We start from the raw sequence: 27,363 nt of genomic DNA, 5'->3' as shown, positions 1-27,363 counted from the left end.
CCCAAAGTCACAATGCGAAAGTCTCGGCAGAATGTGTCTTAATGTAAGGCTACTACACAGAGTACATATAGGGCACTGCACAATGTGAGTACAACTTAATTCAACTTTAATGTTTGTTTTGAAGACCACAAAGGGCATATTCACCCAATAACTGATATCATTGCATCTGCTAAAGTAAAACACACATACAAATTGGGAAAATAACACACAACTAACAAAAAGACTTAGTGTAAGTGAAAAATCAGCAAGCTTTCTGCAAGGATACAGTAATAACGGACATGACTAAAACAAGGATTACCTTTGCTTGTCTTTGTACTGTAGGCAAGTACTGTGTACATTCACTTGTGTTGATGTCTGCATGTGTCTGCATCTATATAAACAGTGTATACTCACAGATGTTTTATAGTAGGTGTGTGTGTGTGTGTGTGTGTGTGTGTGTGTGTGTGTGTGTGTGTGTGTGTGTTGTGTGTGTGTGTGTGTGTGTGTGTGTGTGTGTGTGTGTGTGTGTGTGTGTGTGTGTGTGTGTGTGTGTGTGTGTGTGTGTGTGTGTGTGTGTGTGTGTGTGTGTGTGCATGGGTGTGTGCACGGCGAAGTAGGTATGTCTGTGCATGCACCTCGTTATAGCAAACGTGTACTGTTTTCTCCGTAGTCATGAGGGTCTCCTTCAAAAGGCAGGGGAGGAGGGTGGTTGCAGTGACCCATGAGGAAGATGACGATGGTTCCCAATGTCATGATCGGAGTTATCATGAACAGACACAGACGATCCACTGTACGGGCTACACCACTCCAGTTGTCCTTCTCCTGAGCAAAAGATGAAAAAAAGAAGATAAAGGGGTTAAGAAAAAGTACGCACTTAATTTAAGTCTGTTGAAATAACATCTGACATACATGTATTCCAGATTAACTTTTGGAAGATTTTATTCCTCTTCAGCAAGTGCTATATTGACAGGAGCTGAAGAGCTGGTTGATGATGAGTTCAAGGCTTGGATCTACCAGCATGGTATCCTGCCAAGGATGCTCTGGCCACTGCTGTTGTTATGAGGCCCCTACATTAATGTGGAGTGCTTGAAGAGGAAAGTCAGCAGAATCCTCAGAAGGAGGCTAGGAATGCCCAGGAGTTTGATATGGGAATTGCAGGAGGAGGAGTTTAGGGTATCCAGCTAGAGAAGTGGTGCTGTATAAAGACTCCTGTATTAAGCTTAGGGCTAGCTACGTATAGTCGGAGGCCTTAGGGTTTTTTTTTTTCACGTTAATCATTCTAAAAGCACCAAATTTTGCACAGATGTAGCCCAGGGCATGCTCTAATGATTTAGCTAGGGCGCCACAGCGGCCAAATCAAGTTGGGCTCCCATCGACTTTCTATACAGGAGGAAAATAACCAGAAAAACTTTTCTTTTTCTGGGTATTTAAATAGGATGTGACGGGTCTAACTAGGGGTTTGTCATGATGCTGAATCCATTGTAAGCATTTGTTTTGCACAAAAAACATTCCTTGGGCTAGAAATGGCCCCAGAAAATGCCCACAAAACTGTGAAAAGTGATGACTCATCACTTTTCATCACTAAACCATCATTTTCTGGCGCCATTTTTAGCCCAAGGAATGTTTTTTGTGCAAAACAAATGCTTGCAATGGATTCAGCATCATGACAAACCCCTAGTTAGACCCCTCACATCCTACTTAAATACCCAGAAAAAGAAAATGTTTTTCTGGGTATTTTCCTCCTGTATAGAAAGTCGATGGGAGCCCGACTTCATTTGGCCGCTGTGACGACCCCGAAGGTCGCAAACTCGAGCGCCCTCGCTAAATCATTATAGCATGCCCTGGGCTACATCTGTGGAAAATTTGGCGCTTTTAGACTGATTAGCACAAAATTACCATTCTATCTCCCTAAGGCCCCCGACTAGTAGGGGGTTTGCAAAAATTATGGTTAAAATGTATTTGTAATCATATATTTACATTGTATTTCACTCATTCTGTTGAATTTTATTCAGGTGAGTAACCTTTTTTTTTTTTTTTATAATTTCGCGACCCCACCGTCAGTGTCCTACGACCCCAGGTGGGAACCCCTGGATTATGTTTACCAGTAATACAATTTGGTCTATCATCCATTTTAATTTTGTTCAGTTTAGTTTATTTCCTATTGATATTTGTATTATTATAAAAAAAGATTGACTTTTCAACTTAACTTTAAATATTATACACCTGAACAGAGCAGATGAAACAGATTCCAGCAATGCATAAATTATTTTTTTTTACAAAAGAAACGATTAAAACAAAGCAGAGAAGTGCATAAACTGAAACACTATTGCATTGTATTGTATTGCATTATATCCAGCGTCTCACCGTGTTGTAGCCATTCTTGTCGTGCATGAGTTTGATGATGTAGTTGGCTCCATCTACAGCAGGTTTCATCTCACCATACAGCTTTTCTGTGTCCTCCTCCTCACCCTCTGGGGGTTTCACCTCTTCACACGCACACGCACACGTGCACACAAGCACACAGACAGACAGACAGACAGACAGACAGACAGACAGACAGACAGACAGACAGACAGACAGACAGACAGACAGACAGACAGACAGACAGACAGACAGACAGACAGACAGACAGACAGACAGACACACACACACACACACACACACACACACACACACACACACACACACACACAATGTATTCAGGTCTATGTCAGTGTTTTGAAGCAATGGAACTGTAGTGTGTATACTGTATGTATGAGTACATGCATGAGTATATAGTATGTGATGACGTTAATGTCAATGGCAATAGTTTGTTATGGAGATGGTGTGTGTGTGCGTGTGACTGTGTGAGTGGTCAGGAGTACCAGCAGTGGCGGTAGCTCTGGCCCTCAGCCCATGTCTCTCAGACTGTTTCTCATACATCAGCTCGCTGCGGGACTTGATTCTGTAGTACTCCTCCGCCTTGGCCATGTAGCCCACTGAGCTGGATCGCCGTGGTAACGCCCCATCCCAACTTGGCTTGGCCTCCTCGGGGTGGGACATACGCAGGAGGCGGGGCAACCACTCCAGGAAGATCTACTTGTAGACGAGAGGCAGTGTTTGAGCGTTGGCTGTTGCCGGAAGGCAGAGATTATAGTTATAGAACCCACAGTGACACAGTGCCCTTCAGAACATCATTGGCATGTGTCTCTCTGGCCTGGATTCAGAGGTGGGAGAAGGTTCACTGTATAGGATATATCAATAGTAATATAACAAATAGCGGCAATAACAGTGCACCTTTCAAACTATATCTACCAGTAAGACTCCCGTTGGTCGCTTATCTCCTGTCACACTGCTGACATCAGTATGACATCACACCGTACACAAATGACCCTTATATAAGACCGGCATTATCTACCGACAGATTAGTAACAAGATGTCAAAATCGTTGAAGGTTGAATCTCCAGATATGGAGATAACCAACACATCACTCCATATATGGAGATAACCGACGAATCTCACTAAGTCTGACCTCACAAGCCCCATATTTGGACACGAACAACATATAACTCCATATATAGAGACATAGCTGCTGACATCAGTATGACATCACACTGCTGACATCAGTATGACATCACACCGTACACAAATGACCCTTATATAAGACCGGCATTATCTACCGACAGATTAGATGCAAGCAGGATCTCGACTCTGACACAACTCATCGGCTCATAAGCTGGTTCTCCCTCCATATATGGAGATAACCGACGAATCTCACTAAGTCTGACCTCACAAGCCCCATATTTGGACACGAACAACATATAACTCCATATATAGAGACATAGCTGCTGACATCAGTATGACATCACACTGCTGACATCAGTATGACATCACACCGTACACAAATGACCCTGACGGCACACACCAAGCAGTGTGATGTCATACTGATGCGGAGATATGAGCAGGGCAAAGGTGTGACGTGTGACCGACGGACGGACGGACGGACGGCCGGTGGAGGTTTTGATACTAAACTGCGACCTGACGGTCGCAACAATGTGCTTATAAGAGGACATTGATTAAAGGAAAATAGGTCAACCAGACCAGGTAAAACAAATAAATAGAACACAAATTCAAAGACAATCAAAGCTCATAAAAATGCTATTCAATAAAGGTAAGTTTGCTGATGTGCCAGTCTGATCTCCTCAGACAGGTCAATCCAACAGCAAAATATTAGTATTATGTCTTAAAAGAATGTAAACGAAAGCTTACTTTGTGGCTCCTGGAAACACCGAGAGAACTTTCAACTATCAGGCTCCTCTCCTGTGGACCCTATGTTTAAGAGTAGGCTTAAAACTTTCCTTCCATTTGGGGAACAACATCGAGGTGTGTTTTTTATTGTAAATGAATGCCCTACTTTGTCATACCACTGCCAGAGTGTTTCACAAAAGTAGCAAAAATCTACAGTCTTGCCTACTGTATTCTCTTCTGGGTGTTCGCCTATTATACCACTATTATGCCATGCCCAGAATAGTTACGTTAGGTTTCATGTAGTTAAGCATTCGAATTGGTTTTGGTAAACGTGTGCACTGTACTGTACCTTCTTTGTCCGTTCTGTCATGACATGAGTGCAAGGAGTCCTGAAGTGCAGGTTTAGAACAACTACACAGTTCAACACCACCACTGTCACCACCACCATGATGAACATCAGGTACCTGACAATGCACAAACACACTCAGCATCCATAGTGGGAATCACCATTTATCAGGCAGGGTGTGTGTGTGTGTGTGTGTGTGTGTGTGTGTGTGTGTGTGTGTGTGTGTGTGTGTGTGTGTGTGTGTGTGTGTGTGTGTGTGCGTGTGTGTGTGTGTGTGTGTGTGTGTGTGTGTGTGTGTGTGTGTGTGTGTGTGTGTGTGTGTGTGTCTCATTGGGTCATTTACAGCACTTCCGTGACCGTGGAGTCTCAGTGGATTTCATTTGTCATCTATGAAGGTTAAATAATAAATTGAGCCCCATATTCAAAATAGACAGGTCAAAAATAGAAAAATAACATAACCCCACTGGCCATAACAATGGATGACCAGAGGGGGTGCAGAAGTAGAGACATGGATTTCCCACATCCCACCCAGCAAATGGAACCCTGGGCCTACTTGACGATGAGTGGTATGGACATGGAGGTCTCCGGCAGCCTCTGTGATATCAGCAGCAGGAATACGGACTGAGCCAGCAGCACAGAAATGGACAGAGTCAGCTTCTCACCACCTACACACGCACGCACGCACGCACGCACGCACGCACGCACGCACACACACACACACACACACGCTCATGCAAACAAACGGAAAGCAGGCAAAAAATAAAGACAGATATTTACAGCACAGGTATTCACACGTACACAGTATCTGCTGTTGGTTGCTGTTCCAAAAACGTAAACCCTACAGTACACACTTAATTGACTGAGGTGCCCCAAGGCTCTATGCTAGGTCCACTAGTATTTCTCTGTAACTAAAGCAAACCTCTTTGATGAAAATAGACGATCTACAAGCTCACAATGCAATGCTTTGTGCAGTGTTAATTTTGTCGACCTAGCAGTTTTACCTCTTTTGAGAGTCAGGCAAATCCTGTCTGTCTGTCACACCTCACTCTCTTCTGACATGAAATGAATTAATTTGCACTGACCTGTTCTGACATCACAATGATGACTTGACCAGCTCAGCAGAAGGATATAGCTGACCTGTTCTGATAACACAATGATGACTCGACCAGGTCAGCGTTCTCAACGGGCCTGAAAATTAAGGCCTGGCCCTGACGGGGCTTTTAAAAATATATATAATTAAAATAAAATAAATTGGGCCACAGACATTTACAAGCCTTGCCACGGATAATGTTTGTCCATCACAGTCTGTGTAAGAACGTGTTGATGACCCCTGAAATAAAACCTTTAACTTTGCAGAAATTCTACAAGCTCACATCTTGAGCTAGATTGTCTATTTTCAACAAAGAGTTGGTGTAGAGGGGAAAAGGAGGGGGCCTAGTATGGACCCCTGGGGGACCTCCGGTCAACAAAGCATACAGGGATGAATTAACATTTGATACTTTGACACGTCTTTTAAACTGTACTACTGTAGTTGCACTGACTGTCAGCAGGAATATAGTATGCCAGCGAGGCGAGGAAAGAGATGAGCACACAGGGGATGATGATGTTGATGATGTAGAAGAGGGGCTTCCGCTTGATGATGAGGTAGAAGGTGATGTCCTGGTGCTTGCTGCTCTCCATGGGAATGTGCTTGTAGATGTTCCTCTTGGCCGGGCGGTGGATGACCTCCCACTCCCCGTTCTCTGACGACAAAGAAGAGGGCATGGAACAGAGTATAAATACACAAAACAACACTCACGTGTTGTAAAAATTGGCCTGATTTGTAACTACTTTGGTACGCTGGTTCACTCTACACCAAATCTCATTGCCAAGAGTAGACGAGCTACAAGATGCCAACGGGTCACGTTGTGAGTGTGACGCGTTGTGATCTTGTAGTTTTCCTATTTTTGGCTAATGTTCAAGTGGTTAAGGGACATCGACCATTTCCCCAACCCCTTTCACATAAAACAGGGGGGGGGGGAAAAACACAGAACAAACATAGACAATGTCTGTGTGTTGCGGACTGGGGTCCTCTACCTGTCCAGCTGGCAGGGTCAATGATGATCCACTCCACTGTGAATTTATTTGTCTCTTCTTCGTCCCCCTCAGGAAACGCCTGCTTCAGTCGCATGGTGATCTCTTTGGCATTGTAGGACAGAGAGCTGCAGGGGAAATGGAGTTCAAATCAATGTAGGCCTACAGTATGTGTTAGGAGTATTGGGAGGGACTAACATACAAGCAAGGAAATAGGAAATAGGAAAAAGATTTGATTTAAGGACCTGAGACGCAGCTTGAAGTACTCGGGTCCTAAGTAAAAGTAGCTCTATGCACATCAGCCATATTGGAATGAAATAGGGCCCCTGCCATACTTCTTTCACAGGTGTTACCAATGATACTAATGGCTCTGTTCTATGTGTGTAGCACAGGTTGGTTCTCAAACTTCTTAATTTCAAGGACCATCATAACTCTGAGAGTGTACAAATGGAACCAAATGGGGAGCGTGTCGATATTTCAACATAACATTTGTTCTACGTCCCAGTATTTCGACACGGGTGAATGTTAACCTGGTGAAATGCTAAACTGTCGACGCAGGTGAGTAGCTAACCTGCCAAGGCTGGTGAATGTTAACCTCTATGCCTAAGCCTAACCCTAACCTCAGTAACAGTAACCCTGACGCTGGTGAGTAGCTAGCCTGCCAACTCCCTTAGTGGAAATGATGGGACGTCGAAAAAGCGAGATTTGGGTCCATTTGGTGGTGAAATCTCAGAGTGTTCATTTGTACACCCTCAGAGTTACAGACACATAAGGGGCCATTGGTGTAGCAGCAACAGGAGAGTTTCCAGTGAGCCAACATACACAATATCAGCACCCTGACTCTGTTTGACCAGAATGGAAAAGAGGCCTCCATTAGTATCATAGGTTAACACCTGTGAAGGAAGTATGGAAGGGGCCCAATTTCTTTTCAATGTGGCTGCTGTGCATATAGCCCTTGAGTGTGATTTGGGTGGAGATGGGGAGAGTGGCTCATGGGAGCAGTGGCAGGGTTTATTAAGTGGCAGGTGTTTGTGTTTGTGACTAAATGAGACAATCCTAATCCTGGCTGTTGAGCTAACTATGTTTTATCTTTCACTCTTTTATCCTTCTTTTTATTCCTGAGACTTTAGTGGGGGGGGGGTGGGGATTTAGTGCAACATTAATTTCCCATACCTACTAATACCTTCCGAGGAAGACATTATATGGCTGCCTATGTATAACCTTTATATTTTACCATCTCTTATACTACTTCTGAAATACATTATGATATGTAGCTTGTAAGAGTCTAAATGACTCCACGGGGCCTGATAGCTATTGTTTTGGTACAGCCTATCTTGTTATGGTTCAACTCGTCCTTGAAGCAGCTACAATATAACTGTGATCTCTGATTTAACTTATTTCAATCAAGGGTGCGAGCAAGACTCCAACTTGTTTCAATAATACTAAACTTCTTATCGAGTGCATGGTCTAGAAAGGTAACCGTACGATAGATAACATTCTAAAAGAGAACAGCAGCACTCACAGAACTGTCCTTTAAGGCACTTTTATTTGTATATTTAAGTCGGCATGGTGTGCTGCAGCTCAACCAGCAACAACGGATGTGTTTCGGCATTAAGCCGTCTACCATACCACTGACATGATGAGTGTGATTGTTCTTCTCCCCATGATATTATATACAGTACACCAGTAAGACTCCCTAATCGGGAGATAAGCGACCGTAGGTGGCTTATCTCCACAAATAGGGCAAAAATGTGTTTTTCCAAAATCTTCCTGATCCATGTTGATGACATGAGTGTAGACATGCTGTGTAGTGATATTCGTGATTTTAGGGCAAAAACTGTAGGAGCAGTGTCCAAAAATGTGTTTTAAAAATCGGCCTGAAGGTGGCGCTAGAATAGGGCCATGTGAGAAATGAGGGGTGGGGTCTCCGCGTTGCCTTGGCGGACGAATAGGTACCGGCCCCGGCTCTCCCGGACGCTCCTAGCCCAAGTTACGGCATTTTATGTGCGCTGCAGTGGCAGGGGGTCCTCCACTGGGGGCGCCACCACTTTTGCATCCGTTCTGGAGCACCAGGAGTCGGTGGTCCCCGGGAATTCCCCGTGAGCAGCCCCGTTGGGGTGTCCATTTGGTCATTTTTGCACATTTGGTCATTTTTTACATCTGGGGGTCCCCCAGGGACCCCCAGGTCCCTGGGGCTCCGGGGGTCCTTGGAGGTTGTAGTTTGGCAGGCAAGGAGTGTGTGTGTAAAATCTGGCATGGATCGGGTCAACGGGTGCAGAGATATAAGCAGGGAAAAAGTGTGATGTGTGACGTGTGAGCACATTTGGGCATTTTTTACATCTGGGGCTCCGGGGGTCCTTGGAGGTTGTAGTTTGGCAGTCAAGGAGTGTGTGTGCAAAATGTGGCATGGATCGGGGCAACGGTTGTGGAGATATGAGCAGGGCAAAAGTGTGACGTGTGACGTGTGACTCATTCACTCACTCACAGACAGCCGGTGGAGGTTTTGGTAGTAAATGCGACCTACGGTCGCAATAACGCATAACCATCACCACCTAGAAGTGTATGGTGGTCTCCTAATTGCCTCATCAATTACTGATTGATCCAGAATTCCACAACACTTCTAACAATTAACTTGAACCATTGGTCTTACGAGAATTTGAGGGTGCAGTTCTGCCAGTCAAAGGGGAAGAAGTTGACATTGATGGAGCAGGATGACCTGAAGATGGCCGGAGGCTGCCAGGACACCTTACCGGTGGATTCTACCAGCACATTGCAGAAGTAAGCCACCTTGAACTGGGCATCGTTGCTGAAACACCATTATTACATATGTAAAATAATGTGAATGGCCAAAAACAAGCATTATGACAAAGTTTCATGTTATTAACATTGAAGGTGTACTGTATGCTACAACATTTGAAGGAACATTGCAGAGGGAGCGCTGCACTCCACTTTCTCACAGTTCAAATACACGCACGCACGCACGCACGCACAGTGAGGCTGACTGTGAGCTTTTGTTTTGCTGTTTTAGATCCTAGATCTTCTGCATACAAGCCCCTGTTTGGAAGCTGTAATTCTGCCCCAGTAGTACAGATCGAAATATATTTGTTGAAAGAGAAATGATGGGAATGAATCTCACTTGTTCTCCAGAACAATGTCTGGCAGCCACACCATGTTGGGTGGGAGACGAAGGATGCTTATGTCATCAAACTCTGACTCATTCCACGTCAACCTGTAGTCATTCCAAATCTGTCAAAACACACATGTATACGCGCACACACACGCACACGCACGCACACACACACACACACACACACACACACACACACACACACACACACACACACACACACACACACACACACACACACAAAAGCAGGATTACAATAATGAACTGGAGGTTTTTTATGAACATATATACGTCACATGTAAGGTGAACAAGTTCTGATTGACTTACATGTTCAAGCCAGACATTGGTCAGCAGTGTCTCGTCTACCTCTTTCTAGGGGAGGAAGAGAAGAATAAAAGCAAGGTGATGCCTGATGTTATCATTTATAATGGGAGAAATGTAATATATATATGTGTGTGTGTGTGTGTGTGTGTGTGTGTGTGTGTGTGTGTGTGTGTGTTATCCCTGTAGCAAGTACTGTTAATCGCATCTGCTGGTACTGTAGGTACAATACAACCCAACTCACTTCTCCATCTTACTTGCAAAAACACAGCCACATCTCCATTGGAGCCGACTTAGCCGACTTAGAAAACCAGTGTGACTATCAATATCTGTTTAATTATAAACACTTGTTCCTAGTAGTGTGTAAGGCACTTGACAAAAATAGTAATGTGGAACTATTGTTACGACGTCAATGTCGTCCCGTTTAAATGTTTTCCGTTTGGTTCAACAAACTGAACGAAGGACTTTAGTGTCATTGATGGTTATTACAGATATGGATAGGAAAAAGTTAACATTTAATTTCAGCTGTTTAAAAATGCTTTATGGTTTTAATAGACGTGCACTAGTCCAGAGTGCCAGTTTGAATGTTCCCAATTATCCCATTTCAGGGGGCTGTAAGGTAAATGAATATTTGAAAAGCATCTTTCAGGGTAATATTGACACAATCAAAACTTTGCTAATGTACACCCAAACTGATAATTGTTTTAACTTTGATACAGTGGAATACTTGGAGACAAGAACATTGGGTTGGAGTGGGTGGGTGGGAAACTGATATGCACCTAAGAGGCAATGGTTTATCAATGTTGCTTACTGTAAAACTATTGACCTTTAGAATTGTGGTTATGTCAATACTACAGTATAGCTTTGTTAGGTTAAATCACCATCTCCTGCTGTTTGTGTCATGTGACATGCCCTTCTATATTTTGTGACTCCTCGGCTAAAAATAGAGTAATTGTACAATGTTGATCCTGCACGATTATCATTCCAAACACACACTGACACACACAGCTGAATGTGTACAGAGGCCATAGCTGAAAGGGTGAATGAGAATCCGACTGGAAAACAGAAGGTTCCAGGTTTGATTTCCAGTCCTGGCTATGTGTCGAAAGACACTTAACCCCTAACTTCTCATCCCCTGCACTGTAGTCTGAACACCCAGTAGCAATCAGCTGGGTGAATCAGAAAACTGGATTATCCAAATAGGATCAAATGGTTATAATTTCTTTTTACGCACATATCCATGAATACGCACACAAGTAGGAGTTGGGATAGGATTGTTATTCTATTCTTCTATATATTATTGTTGACAATAATTTTATTTAGTTGTGTGATTTGTGATTAAAGTATATCAAATGCATAGAGAGAGTGGTTAGATTTATTTGGTAACATTCATTAACAGCAAATTAGTAACATTTACATAATTATAGCGATATCTTCACAAATGTTACGTTTAGTGGTACATAGCATTTTACTTGATACTGGCAAGTGAGTTTTAATGATATTACAGGATTACGAGAGATAAGTAAAATGTGTTTACTGGATTTTATTAGGCCTAAGTATATCGCAATCCTACAAGTTATTCACACACAGCATACCAGCGAGATGAGATTGGAGAGAGTGAGAGCGAGGTACACATCTACAGGTTTTTGTTGATTCTCAGCAGGCCGTAACTCTCGGTTGTAGCGGCGCTCCTTGAACAGGTAGTTGATCAGACGCTCCTCCTGATTCCTGCCCCAGCTCCCTTGAAACCAATAACACACACGCACACACAGACACACCCTCAGAGACAGACAGATACAGTAACTGTATATTGTTGCGACCGCAGGTCACATTTAGTGTGAAAACCTGCAGATCATGTCCGTCTGTCACCATATATGGACATATCTTGTCAGTCTCATGATAACCAGTGTGGTTGTCGCGACGTGAGTAACACTTGCAAATGAATTCCGTCCTTGTCCCTTTTATGCCCATACTGTATATGGAGATCCCTGCTCTCATCAATATTAAGCCCATATCTGGGAATGCCCATGTATGGACATGTTGTGTCAGTCTCTGTTGTTTCATCGCTTCTCTCCCTATATATGGCCTAGATCCCTGATGTCATCAATATTAAGCCCATATCTGGGAATGCCCATATATGGACATATCTTGTCAGTCTCATGATAACCAGTGGGGTTGTCGCAACGTGAGTCACACTTTCAAATTAATTCTGTCCTTGTCCTTTTTGACCCATATATGGAGATCCCTGCTGTCATCAATATTAAGCCCATCTGGGAATGCCCATCTATGGACATATTGTGTCAGTCTCTGTTGTTTCATCGCTTCTCTCCATTAGGGCGCTTTACTTGTTATATACAGAGATGGGAAGTAAAGTAGTACTTTACTTCGTTACTTCCCTATGCAAAACATCATACAGTATAACAGTTAGAAATCAGAAATAAAAAAATATGTACAGACTAAAAACTCATGGGTCATTTCTTGACCCAAATCATGGGTCATTTGTGTTAGGTCAAATTTCGGGGTCATTTCTCAGAGCCACAACCCTTCCTTGAGTTATTGGGATATTATATTGACCCAATTCCAGGGTTGTTCGAGTTAGGTAATATTTATCTGGGGGTGACCCGTTTTTGGGGTTAGTGGTAACCCATATACTTGGGTCAGTGGTCTAGCTTTGGGCCAATCAGGGGACAGGCACCATAAACCTGTTTGCAAAGCATGCTGGGAAAAGCATTTGTCTCGGTTTCCAGAGACATTTTCTAAGCTGTTGGGAGCTAAAAATGCTAAATATGTCATATCCATGTGTCTGTCTCGGCAAGCTGACTGTCATATGTCTGAATTTGATTTGTCAGTATTTGAGCCTAAACCCTAACCGTAAGTGCTTGGCTGCTAGCTTAGGGTTGAGCTCCCTCCCCCAGCTGGTCTGAAAGAGAAGAAATCATGGTAATTTTGAGATTATTTTGTTTATCTTCTCTAAACTATTCTGATTATAGTATTATCAACATTGTTGCATGTATATTTATTTATGCAGTTTTATGTTGATTTTACTAAACTTTGAACAAATCATCTGAGAAGAAACCCTGAAACATTTCTGATATTATGTTAATGCCAGATAATATTGGCATTGTCATTCTCCAGACCATGCATATGTAGGTTGTATTCATTTTGCCCACTCAACCCAAAACTTTGGTTATACTGACTACAATCGTGGGTCATTTTAAACAAGTCATTTGGTTATTTATTTGACCCAAATTATGGGTCAACATTCATAACCAAATTTCTTGTCTTGCGTTAAAATAACCAAACTGGGCATCGGTCCCTATTTGACCCGTGAGTTGGATCAAAAATAACCCAAGTTGAGTTGTTTTTGACCCAGCAGTTTTTAGAGTGTAGGATATAGTAAACAGGTCGGGGGGGGGGGGGGGGGGGGTGGGGGGTTGGTTTAGAGTTGCAGCCACCTAAGTGTTCTTTGAGAGCGTTTTAAAGGAGGATAGTATCTCTTGCTGTTTGTTTGAAGTACAGTTGTTCATTTTATCTCTTTTGTGTGTGTGTGTGTGTGTGTGTGTGTGTGTGTGTGTGTGTGTGTGACCTTTATCTCTGTTTTTAATTGTTTTATTTTTAGTTTTAAGATGTGTTTTTGGTGGGGATCTTTTAAGTTTAATAGCCTTCAAATTCTGTTACAGTTGGCTTTGCACAGAAACATCCGGTAAACAATACTTCTTATTTTTACTCTGTCCATTTCTGAGCCTGTACTTTTTACTTGAGTAATTAGTTGAATGAGTACTTTTACCACAGTCATTTCTTTTCACAAGTACCTTTACTTCTACTTACAGTACATCTGTGTGTGTGTGTGTGTGTATACACAGCATGAGACACACATACAGTATACAGCTAGTCCATGTGTAAAACACACATGCCTGAATAGTAGTGAATTTGTGGATATTTCAGATTATCGTGGCCCCTGCTGTCAGGTGGTGAGCATTGAGCAACTTTTTTGAGGGCCAAAATAATTTGAAATAGACAATTACCTGTAGCCATGCTTTTTAGATAAGAGTATGGTAACTTTAGTCTTACTGAGTTTTTGCCTGATAAGTTTGAAGCAGACAGAATATTTCTATAATCCTGCACAAGTTTATATTTTCAAAATTTGAATACATCGATGACATGGAAGTGTCCTGAGGACGAGGGTCTCAATATTTATTTTAGACACATAATTGTGCTCAACAGGTCATCATAAAGGTCACCCCTACTTAAACGTAATAATAAATATTATGATAATAATAAAACATAAGCTTTAGAGTTTGCTTTCCTAGGTATTCAGAGTTGCTACAAAACAAAACATAACTTTATTAAAGCAAAGAATTAGTAAAAAAAAGAAACATATGGGTTAAAAAGAAGAAGAAAGCTATCTCAGCAACATGAAATAGCTTCAGACATACCAGATGACAGGAGAACGAGCAGGAACACCGTGACTGGAACAACAGTCTTAAAGTTCATTCTTGCTGCGACAAAAAAACATTATAGAATTGTTGTGGACAGTGTTTCGGTCCGGAGTCCTCAGCGACCTCTCTGTCTGGTGACTGACAGCCACGGGTGCAGCGTCCACCCTCTATTAAATGAACCAGCCATTATCTCAACAGGTGCAACGCCGACTCTGGGGACCTATCGAAAGCGTTGACCACATCAGTGCTGTAATGATGCCTATACTAGCAATTATGTCATTTAATCCGATGAGAAATAAATAAGAAATTAGGGGACTTCATTGTTCATCCCAAAATGGATGGATTATAATCCATCCTTGACTACCAGGGGCCCCTGGAGTCTGTAAATCCTGTATGATAAAAATGTCTACAGGTGCTTTATTGACTCACACTCACACATTCTTTAGAACTACAGCAGTGTTTACATGCCCACACGCCCATGTCTATTCTGGATGTGGGGTAGGGGGTGGGGGTAATAGACAACTGGCCTCCTGAGTCTATATCCGTCCGATCCTATCAACAATTTGAAAAATGAATGAATTGGGTTGTCTTGGGTGACTTGTTGTTGTCTTGTTGTTGGGTTGTTGTTTGTGTGTGTAATAAGGCTGAGAGTGCTCCTGGCACAAGCATTTCATTGTATGTCTGTACCTGTATGGATATGCGTGTGACAATAAACCTGAACCTGAACCTGAGCATTTCTTGCCAAAAGAAATTCAATTTGTTGTACTCAAATTCTCCAGGTGACATGACACCCCTGGAGTTGTACAACAGCAGGGTGTCAAACTCCCATGACTCACCAATTACTTCATAAAGAGTCTGCAGGAAATGTTTGGCGAGGGAGAACAGCTGATATGCAAAACATCCTAAAGACAAATCACCTTCAAATGCTACTATTATATCAGCTACCTATGTGCGGAAGCCCATTTCACAAGTAACTACAAAGTACTGTTCCTGAAGAAACAGTGTGGGCTCACTAAGAATGTTGATAGTTTTAAGTATTGATTAAGTTAAACTATACAATAGTTAAAAATATTAGTGTTAAAGGTCTTAAACCTGTTACTCTTAATAATATTGCTTTACAACCATTCTGCTGTTCAAATTACATCTGATTGTCTGTACCCCAGTGCACCTTGACAGACTCACCCAAACTCCAGTGAAATAAATACAAGGACACTTCCATGCTCAGAACGCCTCGCAAGCAATACAAGCCGTTGTGAGCTTGTAGCTGCCTGGAGGCGACAGCAGTGAAGAGTTCAGTTGACTAATGACTGACATTTGTACACAATGAAAGATACCGGTAAGTCAATCTCATAACCTGCAGTGATGAAAGATGTCTTACCCTGCAGCGATGATCGATGCACTGTGAGGCTCCAAAGTGCCAAACAAAGACACACATACAGACATCCCATGCCTACTAGGCAGGGTCCTGGATAAAAACACAGGTTTGCCAAATAGGCTAAGCAGCATATAAAACATCCACACACTAACTAACTGCTGTCTGCAGACCTTTACTTAATGTAACTCCCTCAGAATAGCAGAAGTCTGACATTAAGAAAAAGAAAAAAAAAACATTGAGCGTGGTCGCTCTAAATGTTACAATAAATATCTGCAAAGGAGAGTTATTTGTTGTGCAGATTTTACTTAGTTTGCTTAACATCAAGTAATATCAGAAAAAAATTATACCATCAGCAATCAGCAAATACAATAATTGTATAATTTGTAAAAATGGTGCAAACTAAAATATTGACAATATTCACAGTGCATAAAAAAATAGAATATCAATTTGGCTCAATAGAGACTACAAGACCTCACAGACAGTGAACAGAATGTGCTTTGCGAAACTTAAATAATAATTAAATAAAGGTATAATCTAAACTGAAATTTAAAATAAATATCTTTATGACACAAAATTATACTATATGTGAAGTATTCCGAAATATACCAGATACTGTATGGATTAACAAATACAGACTTTTGAGACAAGTTAAACGTACATGTATTTGTGTTGAGAATGATGTGGTTGCCTTTCTAACTAAAACACAACTGAACATAACCTCCAAAGTAAATAATTAAAATGCTGAATTTAAGTTACGAGAACAAATGCTTGTTTTTCATTTGAGGATACCAAGTTGTTTAATTGTCCCCTGTTTATGCTTTTGTCAATCTCCACTATATCCTAATTCAGTACTTCCATGGTGGTTTTTTCTTTTCTCCCTGCAAAGTTGAAGACTTGTTACTCCTGGCATTTTTAGAGGGGCTCAATGCAGAAGGGGGACAAGGAGCATACCATTCGTTTCTAAATGACACAGGTAAATTGCCCATGGGTTTTGACTCCATAAAGAGGCTCTGTGTTTGTCTGGACAACTGTGAAAATCCAGATGTGCCACTGGGAGAGGTATGACAGAAATGTGTATCACCTTGTTTAAGATCTCTGTGTATGTTTGTGTCAGATAAACCCTCAGTTTTTTCATCTTGGACACTCTTGATGGCTATATCTGGGCTTACTGTACCATCTTTACAATAGCTGCGTCCATCAGCCATGTTGTCACATGGATAGGCACTATACTGCTCTACAGTGTTTAACCTAGGATGACAGTAGTCAACCTCTGATAAAGCATTATAGTACCTCTGTGGTTTATGAACCCTTTGATGTTCCCTGGTGTTGATTTCTTTGGTTTTTCCTCTCTCTGCAGGGTACACTGCCATTGCCATTTTTACATCATCATCCAGTCTAGTCATCATGGTCTGCTTCACTGCTTTTTTAACATTATCCAGGTGGTCCTCATGGGTAAACTTAGAACTGCGTGGTTCTTGCCAATAAGCTACATCACATGTTTCCTGAAATAAGTGAGGTAATGGATCTTCAGGCGGCACTTCAAATCCAAACTGATTCTGCTGTTTGTTCATCTTTCTATGAACACTCGCCTCCCTCTGTGTCTTCATCTCCATATCATTGTCCCACCATGATGACTCCTCACACTTTTGCTCAGGCTTTCGGAGTTCCAGGTTAGCTTCGTATTTTACTTGAGCATCTGTTGAGGCCACTGTGAAGAGTAACAGCAGATGTTGACACACCCTACTTGGTTTCAGCACAGAGGTTTGAATAAATACATAAACAACAACAACAATAATCATCATTAATATATTCACATAATGCATTAAAGCTGTATTGATGCATTACATTATTCATACAGCATGTCAAACCAAGGCTTTATTGGCTAAAATGTTGCAATAAAGTGCTGCAATAAAGAACTGGGGGCTTGAATCCACCATTACTGATATGTATATACAGTAGTAGGCTATGTGCATAAATCTGTACAGTTATTAACTGAACAGCACCCTCTAGTGGAGAAATCTGCAGTGATGTGGAGAGAGAGTGATTGTCTATCTGTACTGTATACAGTTACGGTAGGTAAATATCAAACAAAGCCACCTCACAAAGGTAGTTTTTAATTTGCTGCTTTGACTAATGTGAATACTGAATATTAGATATTTGTAATCTTACCTTTCCGGTACAAGAGCAGATACGCATTCTTGGACCTGATTGGGGAGGAGATGATGAGAAAAAAATTATGAGAAAAAAGATGAACAGCCACATCTACTGTATGTGTAAATACACTTCAACTTCAATCTGTGCATGCGGACTGGTTCAACACTGTAGCTCGCTGCACTGAGCAACTACCTGGCATGAATGTGAAGCAGGTCACTACAATCACATTTACCGATCAGGGAAAATAAATATGAAAATATGTTTACCTAAAAGCAGTGTCACGTGGCCCAAATGGTGGCTTGATCTGTCAATGTGAAATGAATATAGTGTCACTTAATTTTTCTATAAACACTACAGTGCACAATGATTACTTTATCATGCACGCAGAGCAGCCATTTGAATAGTACTGGTGCTCCTCTTCAATATCTGGCATGCAAGTGAAAGAAAAATAATAATTTCCTCACCCTTCTAACATAGGTGTCATTGAAGCAATACCATTCTCCAGTTTCGTAAGATTTGACTGTTGCCGTGTAGTGTCCTCCTTTTATGCTCCCAAAGTGGTCCACAGAGGCATAGAAGTCATATCTGCCATTCTGATTAAAGAGATAAACCAAAATATGACATTTTAAAGCAACACTTCTCAATCCTCCCAATGAAATGTCATAATTTCTGTCTACTTAATGTCAAGCTTTGACAATTAATCTGCCAATAACATCAACGTGGATTTCAAATTAAAAGAAACAGCAGCCTTTCTGGAACATTAGCAAGCTAATATAGTAGCCACGGTTGTTGCATCAATGAAAATACGCTTGAAATCAAGTTAGAAATCCCTGATGATGTCATTGGTAGGTACATTTTCACACTATCCACGGTCCACCTCTGAGACGTATAGTAATAATGATAGAATTAGTGAGGACCGATATGTGGAGAGAAGTTCCTATCAATGAAAACAGCCAAAGGTAAAAGTATGTAAATGTGTTGAAATACCTCTGTCTGTAATGTCTGAGGCACATCCACGCAACAGTGGAGTTTGACATAGCACATCTGACCACAGTCAAACTCAAACCTCTTGAGCAGCAGGATCAGAATTTCAGGATCCTTTGTTAACTGGCTTTCCTTGTTTATATAAGATAGAAGCACAAATATACAATATCTTTGAACAGAAACACAGATTTTAGGATATCGAAGGCTCATGTTTGCACATTGTGATTTACACACAGTTGTTTGTCTTGTATTTTCATCATATTTTCTTCGTATTTTCATTCGTCATTGTCCCATGTCTTGTAAAATGTAATTGTTCTGCATTGTCCTATGTCTTGTAAAATGGTATTGTCAATGTCATGTCATTGTCCCATTTCTTATAAATTGTCACCATTCTGTCCTTGTCCTACAGTATGTCTTGCAAAATGTTATTGTTCAGTTCATTGTCCAATGTAGTCAAGGTTGTTCAAGTACAACCTTGATTAGAATCAATTCCTGGCTAAAGGGTGCTTCTTCCAGACTTCAGACCTAACTTTGACTTGTACGTGCTTCATACAGAATACTCACAATGGTTGCATGTGTCTTTGTTTTGCACGTCTCACAGTACATCTTGTTATCTCTGTCCAGTTCTGATGCGATGAAGAATGCCTTAAAGCCATCACTCTGAAAAAACAAGAGAGTTGCTTATACTTCACATGCCCCATTCACCTGTTAAGAAATTAAACCATGTCACTGCTAATAAGTTAACAGTTACTGTACCACGCTGTAGGATTGAGAATGCGAAACATCCATTGAGAGTGGAAGAGTCCAAAACAGTCCACCCACATCAGTCTGCTTCCAACAGTGAGAGCATGTGGTCCTGTGTCTCAGGTGTCCTTTAAATATCTCAACAAAAAGATAAACAAGTAAAGCACAGTACAGAAAGCGCTCTGGTGGCGCAGTGGTAAAGTCCCTGCCCACCACCATGGAGGTTGTGGGTTGGAATCCACCGCGGTGCATCATGCTTTGTCGGGTGTCTATGCAAGCACAATTGGCTTGTGTTTGGGGGAGGGAAGCCGGGCATGGAGGGAGTTGGTCATTGCATGTACTCCTACGGGCTGGGGTGGCACCAGCAGGGAGTGTTGGGCGTCCTACCAGTGGGTGAGTCGGCAGGATACAACAGCAGTGCCAGTGACAACACAGAAATTAGAGTGTGTGGGAGTAATTAATTTTAACAACGACTAAAATGGGGTAAAAAGCCACTGTTGTTGTACCCTACTGGCTCCCCTGACAGTAACAAGCGCCCCCATGTGGGGACGTAGCATCGCTGTCCTACTCCTCCTGGTCCACACACCCAATGTCAGGCACTGCCCCAGCCCGTAGGAGTAGCGTAGGTATTTTACCCCTGTGCCACCCAAGATTCTATACTAAAAAGTCTATAACACAGAAACTCTGTGTATTTTTACAAATATAAGAGATAATAGCTTTGCCTCTCAAAATATAGTACATCTTTAGAATATATGACATATTTTCTTTCCACATGGGACTGAGCCTGGATACTATTTGCCAGAGCCATGGCTCGAGCCATGCCAGGCTAGTGCAGAGGCTAGTTGAAGAAATTGAATAATTCCTAATTAAACGGTATGAGATAGGGAGACTCGCAGAACTGCCTTGTATTTTCACCTACTTACCTCAGACACATCAGGGCTGGTCAGACTTAGGATTTTCTCAAGATACTCTGCAGAGTCCCGTTGTTCATGTACTGGAAGGGGAGATGAGTAAAGTCATATTTATGCTTCATCATACAATGGTGTCACAGAACTACTGTAACACAGTATAAGCTCACAGTCACAATGCAACACTTATATATAGTATGTATATATATATATCTTCTACATTTGGTCTGCAACGCCGTCATACAGGGAGTACAGGGAGTGGACTAAGGCTGGGCGATATTAGGAAAACCTTCGATATTCGATAACATTGTTGAATAACTCAATATCGATATTACTCACGATATCAGTAAAAACAATTGCATTCTATCATTTTTAATGTTTTTCTGCTTTAGGTCCACTGCCTGCCTAACCCAGATAATCAATAGCACATCCATGCATGCACACGGCACAGTACACATAGAATAAAGAAATTAAATGCCTTATTTCCATTTTCCACAGCTGTTTACAGATGGACTGTTTTTTTTTGCATGTGCTACGTGCATGCATTGTGTGCTAATTTGACACATACACCAATACCTCATTTCAAGCCATCTTCGACGATATGTATAACTTGCATGTTGATACCTCGATATCGATATATTTTCGATCTATTGCCCAGCCTAAGAGTGGACCATAACTTGAGCATAAGGTTCAAGGTTCTTTATCGTTACTTATTGTGTATAAGAACATAAGAGTACAAACTAGTTTGTTTGTCTCCTCTGACATTGTACAGTAGCTGCATAGTAACAGCGGAACAATACTGGAAAAGCTGGTTGCTGGAACTGGATGCTGGAAAAGCAACCAAACAGAAGGTGGATTCTTTTCAGAACTTAACCTGAGAACTGGCAACAAGTATTGGCACAGTTTTGAGGAGAACTGGGCACTATTTTTGGGGAGAACTGGGGCTGTTCCGTTTCACATTATAGGACCCACTAGATGAAAAAACACTAGATGCTACATAACAGACAGACAGACCAACCTACTGTAAGTGACTATAAGTCATTATTACCTCACCTAATGGTCATTCACACATCTCAGAATGAATTAGCTGTGAATGGGTGAAATACTTCAGATTCTAAATTCAGGTGAAAGCCCCATCACTCAAATGCAGGACAGTCCTGAATTTGTCCACGCTTAATCATAGATACGATCATACTTAATTGCTTAATTAAATAATGAAACGAATTGATTTAGACAAAGATACATACAGTCATCATGTATTCTTTCAGAATGTCATTTAGAAACCTCACTATGGATGAAAATAAATCAACAAATACAGAAATGTAAATTGCACATACAGTAATCTACACACATAGAAATTAACAAAATGTCACATCAAAACTTACCTTTAGTAATCCCCAAACATTTTGTGATATTATGTGTGTTAGCTGTATGTCTCTCCAAATCAACAAACAATCTTCCCAGGTGTGGATCAATGGTTGCAGCAGAGTCTTGACCACTATGTCTGACCCTGTGGAAATAAAGAAAGGAGTCATGGTTACAACATCATTATACAGTAAGTGAGACTGATCACTCAAACAGATACAACCATACAGTACAAGCTATATGCAGGCTATGCAGATCGATGCATGTAGCCTACCAATCTGTAAGCAGTTATCTGTACAGAGGCGGCATTGAGGGGCTTGGAGGTGCTTTAAGAAGCCCATAGGGCCCCCGTAGCAGCCCAAGAAATGCTAAACCAATTTATTTTCAACTCTTCAACTCTGTGACATTATCTGGTGGTCATATTATTAATAGTCGATCAATAGGCTAATACATGGAGGTACGCCAAATAATGTATTGTCGAGCGACCGTCATTTACAGTACCCGAATCAACAACCTATCAACAACCAAATGTTGATAGGAATGCTAATCCTGTAATGGAGGCGGAGGAGTCTCAGCCTTGGCGGTGGTGCTGCCAACATCAGCGACTTTGATATTAAAATCAACACAGTGGCTGCCAGCGTGCATACCATAGATGACAACAACCACACAAAGGGGCCAAGACGTCCAGTTCTTATAGCATACCGATCTGAGATCTTTGGGAATCAGCAAAAGAACTTCAATAGACATTGGTTTGATGATGTTGTCTGTCTGGAATACAGTGTCACCAGATATGTTAAGGGACACCAAGATACTAGGCTATAGAGGGAGCCCAGCAAAAAACCAAGACGTGTTGTAGATGCTGTTAGTGGTCCTTCTAACTACACAATGTGCATGATTTTGTGTTGGTTTAGAGTAGACTATGCTTAATTTGGTAAGCTATTGACAACTCCTTAGTTTAGTTAGTACCTCCAAATAGTCAGGCTCCCCCCAAGCACCCCCAAAAAGGATTGGCTGTTGCCGCCACTGTAGTTGTAATAGGCTATATGCAAAATGATACCTTGATTTCATATCCTCTCTGAAGTCCCTGGTCATGAAGAGCACCTGAAGAACACTGTTTAAATAGCATGTAGCACCCTGGTTTTCCAAGCCATGGTAGTCTAAAGAAAACATAGAACAAAATCTGACTAAATGCTACGAATGTACTGCCAACATTCAGCATGGATAAGTGGGGTTTAATCAATGAATATATTGTGCTTCCAGTTCATGCATGGTACCTGAAACTGGAATTCTGTCAAGTTTCTTTGAGAATTCTATTCTCTTATTGTTCATGTTGACCTGTCAATGACAAGGGAAGAACTCAATGACATTGTAGTTGTTTAGTGCATTCTCTTCCCAAGATATGTTCATCTAAAAAGAGAAACTATTGACCAGCTGAACAGGTTGCTCGTGTGTGTGTGTGTGTGTGTGTGTGTGTGTGTGTGCGCGCGCACTAGAGTAGGAATTTCCCCTAGCCAGAATGTTTGGGTGTCTCACTCTTCCTATGGCTCACAATCACATGTTTAGGGCTTCTTTCACTTTCAGTTTGACAATGAATGCAGCCAGAGCCTACAAAAAGGGGGGACGCTTCAAGAGTTTGTCAGTTATTTTGGCAGGTGCTCTCTATAAAAGGAAATAATACACGCGGAATTGTATTTTCACCAGGTTCAATTGGTCAACATCTGGCAGTGTGTGAGTCCAGAGAGCTGCATGGCAAGGCAGAGAGAGCAGTGGACGAGTGATACAGTCCAAAATATAGGCTAATTTGAGTCTGTGAGAGAATTGCTGTTCAAAACATTTAGTAAGTTGTCCCTTGACTCCCTTCCTTTAAGTGTTGATGTCATGTTCCTGTAACGCACGAAGTGGTTTCTATTTTATTTACAAAATGCTTCCACGGTAAATAAGCAGTAAGATAGCATTTAAAGGCTACTTCAGTCGTTATTTCATAGATTTAAAAACTCACTTAAATATCAACAACCTGTTGGCTGGAAATCCCAGGAAGTAGCCAAAGCTTCTTTCTTCTTCCTTTCTTCCTTCTGCTCAACTTTCCTTTCGTAGCCCGGTCTGATCCCGCCCCCTAGCTCTGGTGCGTTAGAATGAGTTATCTTTAACGCTATGGGACCGCTCACAGCCGCGGTAGCCCAGGCTGCTCTGCTTCTCGTCTGTAGTAGCAATACAAAATACACTTTCGCCACTCACCAAAACAAAGACGGTTCTAAGATGGAGAAATGCTACTTTCTTTAGTGGGGACACTCGGAGGAGTCGGAGCCTCCCACGTCACGTCTAAAATACACCTTTTGGCCAGAAAAGAAAATGTTTCAGTGGAAGTTTTAGCTACTCCACACCGCCCTCTACAGATCTTGTCAATAGAGAATTCCATTGACCAGATTTTGCCTTCCGGTGAATTATCTTCATTTCTGGCTAAAAAGTGTATTTTAGACGTGAGGTGGGGGGCTCAAAGTGTTTCCACTAAGGAAAGTGGGCTTTCACCTCCTTAAAGCCGTCTATGTTTTGGTGAGTAGCGAAACAGTATGTTTTATTTTTACTACAGACGAGTGGGTGCGCATTATTCCCTGCGGCGTAAGGGATCATCGGTGACATAGCGTCAACGAGGAGAACTCCTTTGACCAGAGCTACCCGCCCCCGAGTTTTTAACTGTCACCGGCGTGTCAGACCGCAGGAGACAGACGCACTTGGTCTGGAGGGACTGGACTACAACGATCAAGAATAACATTCGCTCCAGTAACATTTTATTTACTTATACTTTTAACAACAATTAGAAACAAAGGAACCCAAACCAAACTGCCTGTTCATCGTGCCGTTATTATTGTGGCGGCCGGTTGTTTAATTGCTACTTGGCTGACACAAACGAGCCCGCAGCTCGTTTGTGAATTTGAAATTGTTTTGAATTTGAAACAGCTTGCAAGACAGAATGTAATTTTGTTTAGGTCACATCATATGATCATCATGAGTCACCATAATCAGCTGACTTTTTAAAAGTTGAACATTGAAATGCAGTTTCTGCGAAGATTACTTACGAGTAAATGAACAACCTGCTACACTACAGCCTTCCTATTCGAGTTTGTTTCTAATCTGAACCAAGGCTGTTTCTTCACAGGACCTGAACCAGTTGAACATCCTGACCATATCTTAAAATAATTCTACTAGAAGGTAATGAATTGGAATTAAAACGCCACTTTAAATTACTCACTGGTCAAATACATTTTGCCATTTGCTATATAGACCTATATGTGTCATTTTGAGTTGACAATCACCCTGGTTTTCTTTTCCTGCTAGACCAGGGGTCAGAATACTTCAGCCATGGCAGTCCCCTCTGTGATGAAGCCTCTGGCTGCAAGAAGACAGTGGTTGGTTACACTGCTGCTGCTCCTCCTCGTCCTCTTCCAGATGTTAACTGCTCTCATAGTTTATGGTGGTTTGTTCATTGTTTCCAACGAGGCATTCATCAGTCCTTTTCATCTCTGCCTGCTGCTGCCACATGATGGAGGACTGTCATGCCTGCCAGACAGTGGATGTGCTCTTCCTGAGACCCATAACATTCTCAGAATGACCACTATCCTGGGTGTGTATTCTCCACTGGTGCTGGTAGCCTTTGCCCTGCTGGCCATGCTGCTATCTGCCTATGGTGAGGACCGAGGGGCACTGTGGTGCAGTGTTTTGTGCCAGGCCGTGTCCAGCCTCTTCACCCTGGTGGGCCTTGCGGCATTTGTGGGCCTGCACTGGTGCCACGTGAGCCTGACTGACATGACCGTATGGTTCTATGTGTGTTTGTGTGTGCCTGCTGAACTGGCCCTCACAGCTTGGCTGGCTCGGCCTGTCAGGATGGCGGCTGAAGTAAAGGGAACCTAAATTGCAAAATAATGCTTTCTTTCTTTCGTTATGTTTTGTGTCATTTTAAGTTTCTCTCAAGTGCAATATATTTTAGGGTTTGTAGCTACTTAAAGCACTATATAAATCTGAGATTATTATTATTATTGCCTGTACATTATTGTTGCATTCTGTAAAATTCTGTTTGGTGTCCTTATTAGTCTGAGAAAACAGTATTGTATTTACTTAATATGCTACAAGTTTCATGCTTTTTTCAAAAAGTGCACAATTTTGTTTGTTATCCACTGCAGCAATTATCTTTTTTTCCAGCATGATACAAATGATGGGCTTCTGTGTCCCAGCATCTGCCTCACCAGTACTGTATGAAGGCAGGAGCGCTTTCCTCAACTGCATTTATTGAGTCTGACTGTACTCTGAACCACACCAGAGATCATATACTGTAGTCTAGTTCTACATTACAGTAGGCCACCCAAATAATTGTTGCTAATCAAATTGTGTCAGGTTAGTCAAAGTGAAAGTGGTTGTTTTGATAAAGGTTTGGGCATACCCTTTTCCTTCATCAGACATGTTATCAATAGAGAATAAAGTTCAACTCAATAGAGAATAAAGTTCAACTCAACCTTATCTTTTTTTCTGGACGTATATCTTTCCTCTTGGAAGATTAGCTGGCACAGTGGCACTATAGTACTTTTGCACACATGTTCCATTTTCTTAAAAGCATTGTGTGGTGTAAAACTCACATTTAGGCTATAGTAATTTATTGAACGTGTTATTGTTGTAAAATTTTAAGGTATTAATTGTTATCCAGGTGCTTAGGGGCTGAGCCCACAATTGCCTCTGATTGCAGTCATGTTCAAAGGATAAAACATGGAAAATGGTATATGGTAAGCAGCAGCAGACAAACAACTTGATGCCTTTCACTGCGGTAGTCAAAATGAACTTGTTACCCACTTTGTGAAAACAATCAAATGTATGTGTAGCAATAATAATAGCAATAATATTTTTTAGAAAATATATAAGCTTTTGAACTTCCTCCATGGCCTACCACTAGGTGGAGCCATGACATAGATGACTAAAGTACATTTTCTTCATACCATTAAGTAACATTATTAAATGGGCCAACATTGGAGCAAATAATATGTCACCTCCATGTCAGCAGTGTATATTTCATTATAGGCCTGTGTCACTAGCACAACATGATTGTATCCAGTATCAGTGTGTAATTATTTCCTTTAAGTTTTTACTAAATGAAGAAATGTGCATGTGAAGAGTCCAATAAATCGAATAATAGTGCTAACAACATGCAACTGCCTGAAGCACATGGGCTATATATTTTCCAAAATGCCCAAAATGTCTTAATAAAAGAACCAACTAGAAGCAGTGCTCTTCCGGGCAAAGGTCTCGAGGTCAGGTGGGTTATTGTGGACAGCTCAAAA

The 27,363-nt window shown here is 41.6% G+C and overlaps 2 protein-coding genes across 2 annotated transcripts; both read right to left on the bottom strand.

The window, feature by feature from the left end:
* Nucleotides 1-618: 618 nt before the first annotated feature.
* On the bottom strand, nt 619-19,862 carry LOC308297921 (acetylcholine receptor subunit delta-like; the record flags this gene model as incomplete). The annotated part of the gene is made up of 18 exons (XM_080741485.1): nt 19,782-19,862; nt 19,590-19,685; nt 19,029-19,157; nt 18,506-18,634; nt 18,308-18,345; nt 18,057-18,091; nt 17,473-17,595; nt 11,669-11,814; nt 10,080-10,124; nt 9,762-9,871; nt 9,276-9,431; nt 6,629-6,753; nt 6,094-6,294; nt 5,106-5,217; nt 4,556-4,670; nt 2,844-3,054; nt 2,344-2,465; nt 619-801 (listed from the first exon to the last, which is right to left on the bottom strand). Exons 1-18 carry the CDS (start codon nt 19,812-19,814, stop codon nt 619-621), a joined length of 2,109 nt encoding a protein of 702 aa, XP_080597611.1. The 5' UTR covers nt 19,815-19,862.
* A 788-nt stretch (nt 19,863-20,650) lies between these two features.
* Nucleotides 20,651-24,084, bottom strand: LOC308298544 (uncharacterized protein). Its single transcript, XM_080742173.1, has 5 exons — nt 24,042-24,084; nt 23,317-23,377; nt 23,100-23,199; nt 22,063-22,187; nt 20,651-20,763 (listed from the first exon to the last, which is right to left on the bottom strand). Exons 2-5 carry the CDS (start codon nt 23,369-23,371, stop codon nt 20,681-20,683), a joined length of 363 nt encoding a protein of 120 aa, XP_080598299.1. The 5' UTR covers nt 23,372-23,377; nt 24,042-24,084; the 3' UTR covers nt 20,651-20,680.
* Between the last annotated feature and the right edge of the window lie 3,279 nt (nt 24,085-27,363).

The sequence above is a fragment of the Nannobrachium achirus genome (assembly GCF_963921795.1).
Source record: "Nannobrachium achirus genome assembly, chromosome: 14".
In the NCBI taxonomy this organism is placed as follows: Eukaryota; Metazoa; Chordata; class Actinopteri; order Myctophiformes; family Myctophidae; genus Nannobrachium; species Nannobrachium achirus.
The sequence above is the reverse complement of the archived record's forward strand: the minus strand, read 5'-3'. Positions and strand labels throughout refer to the sequence as shown.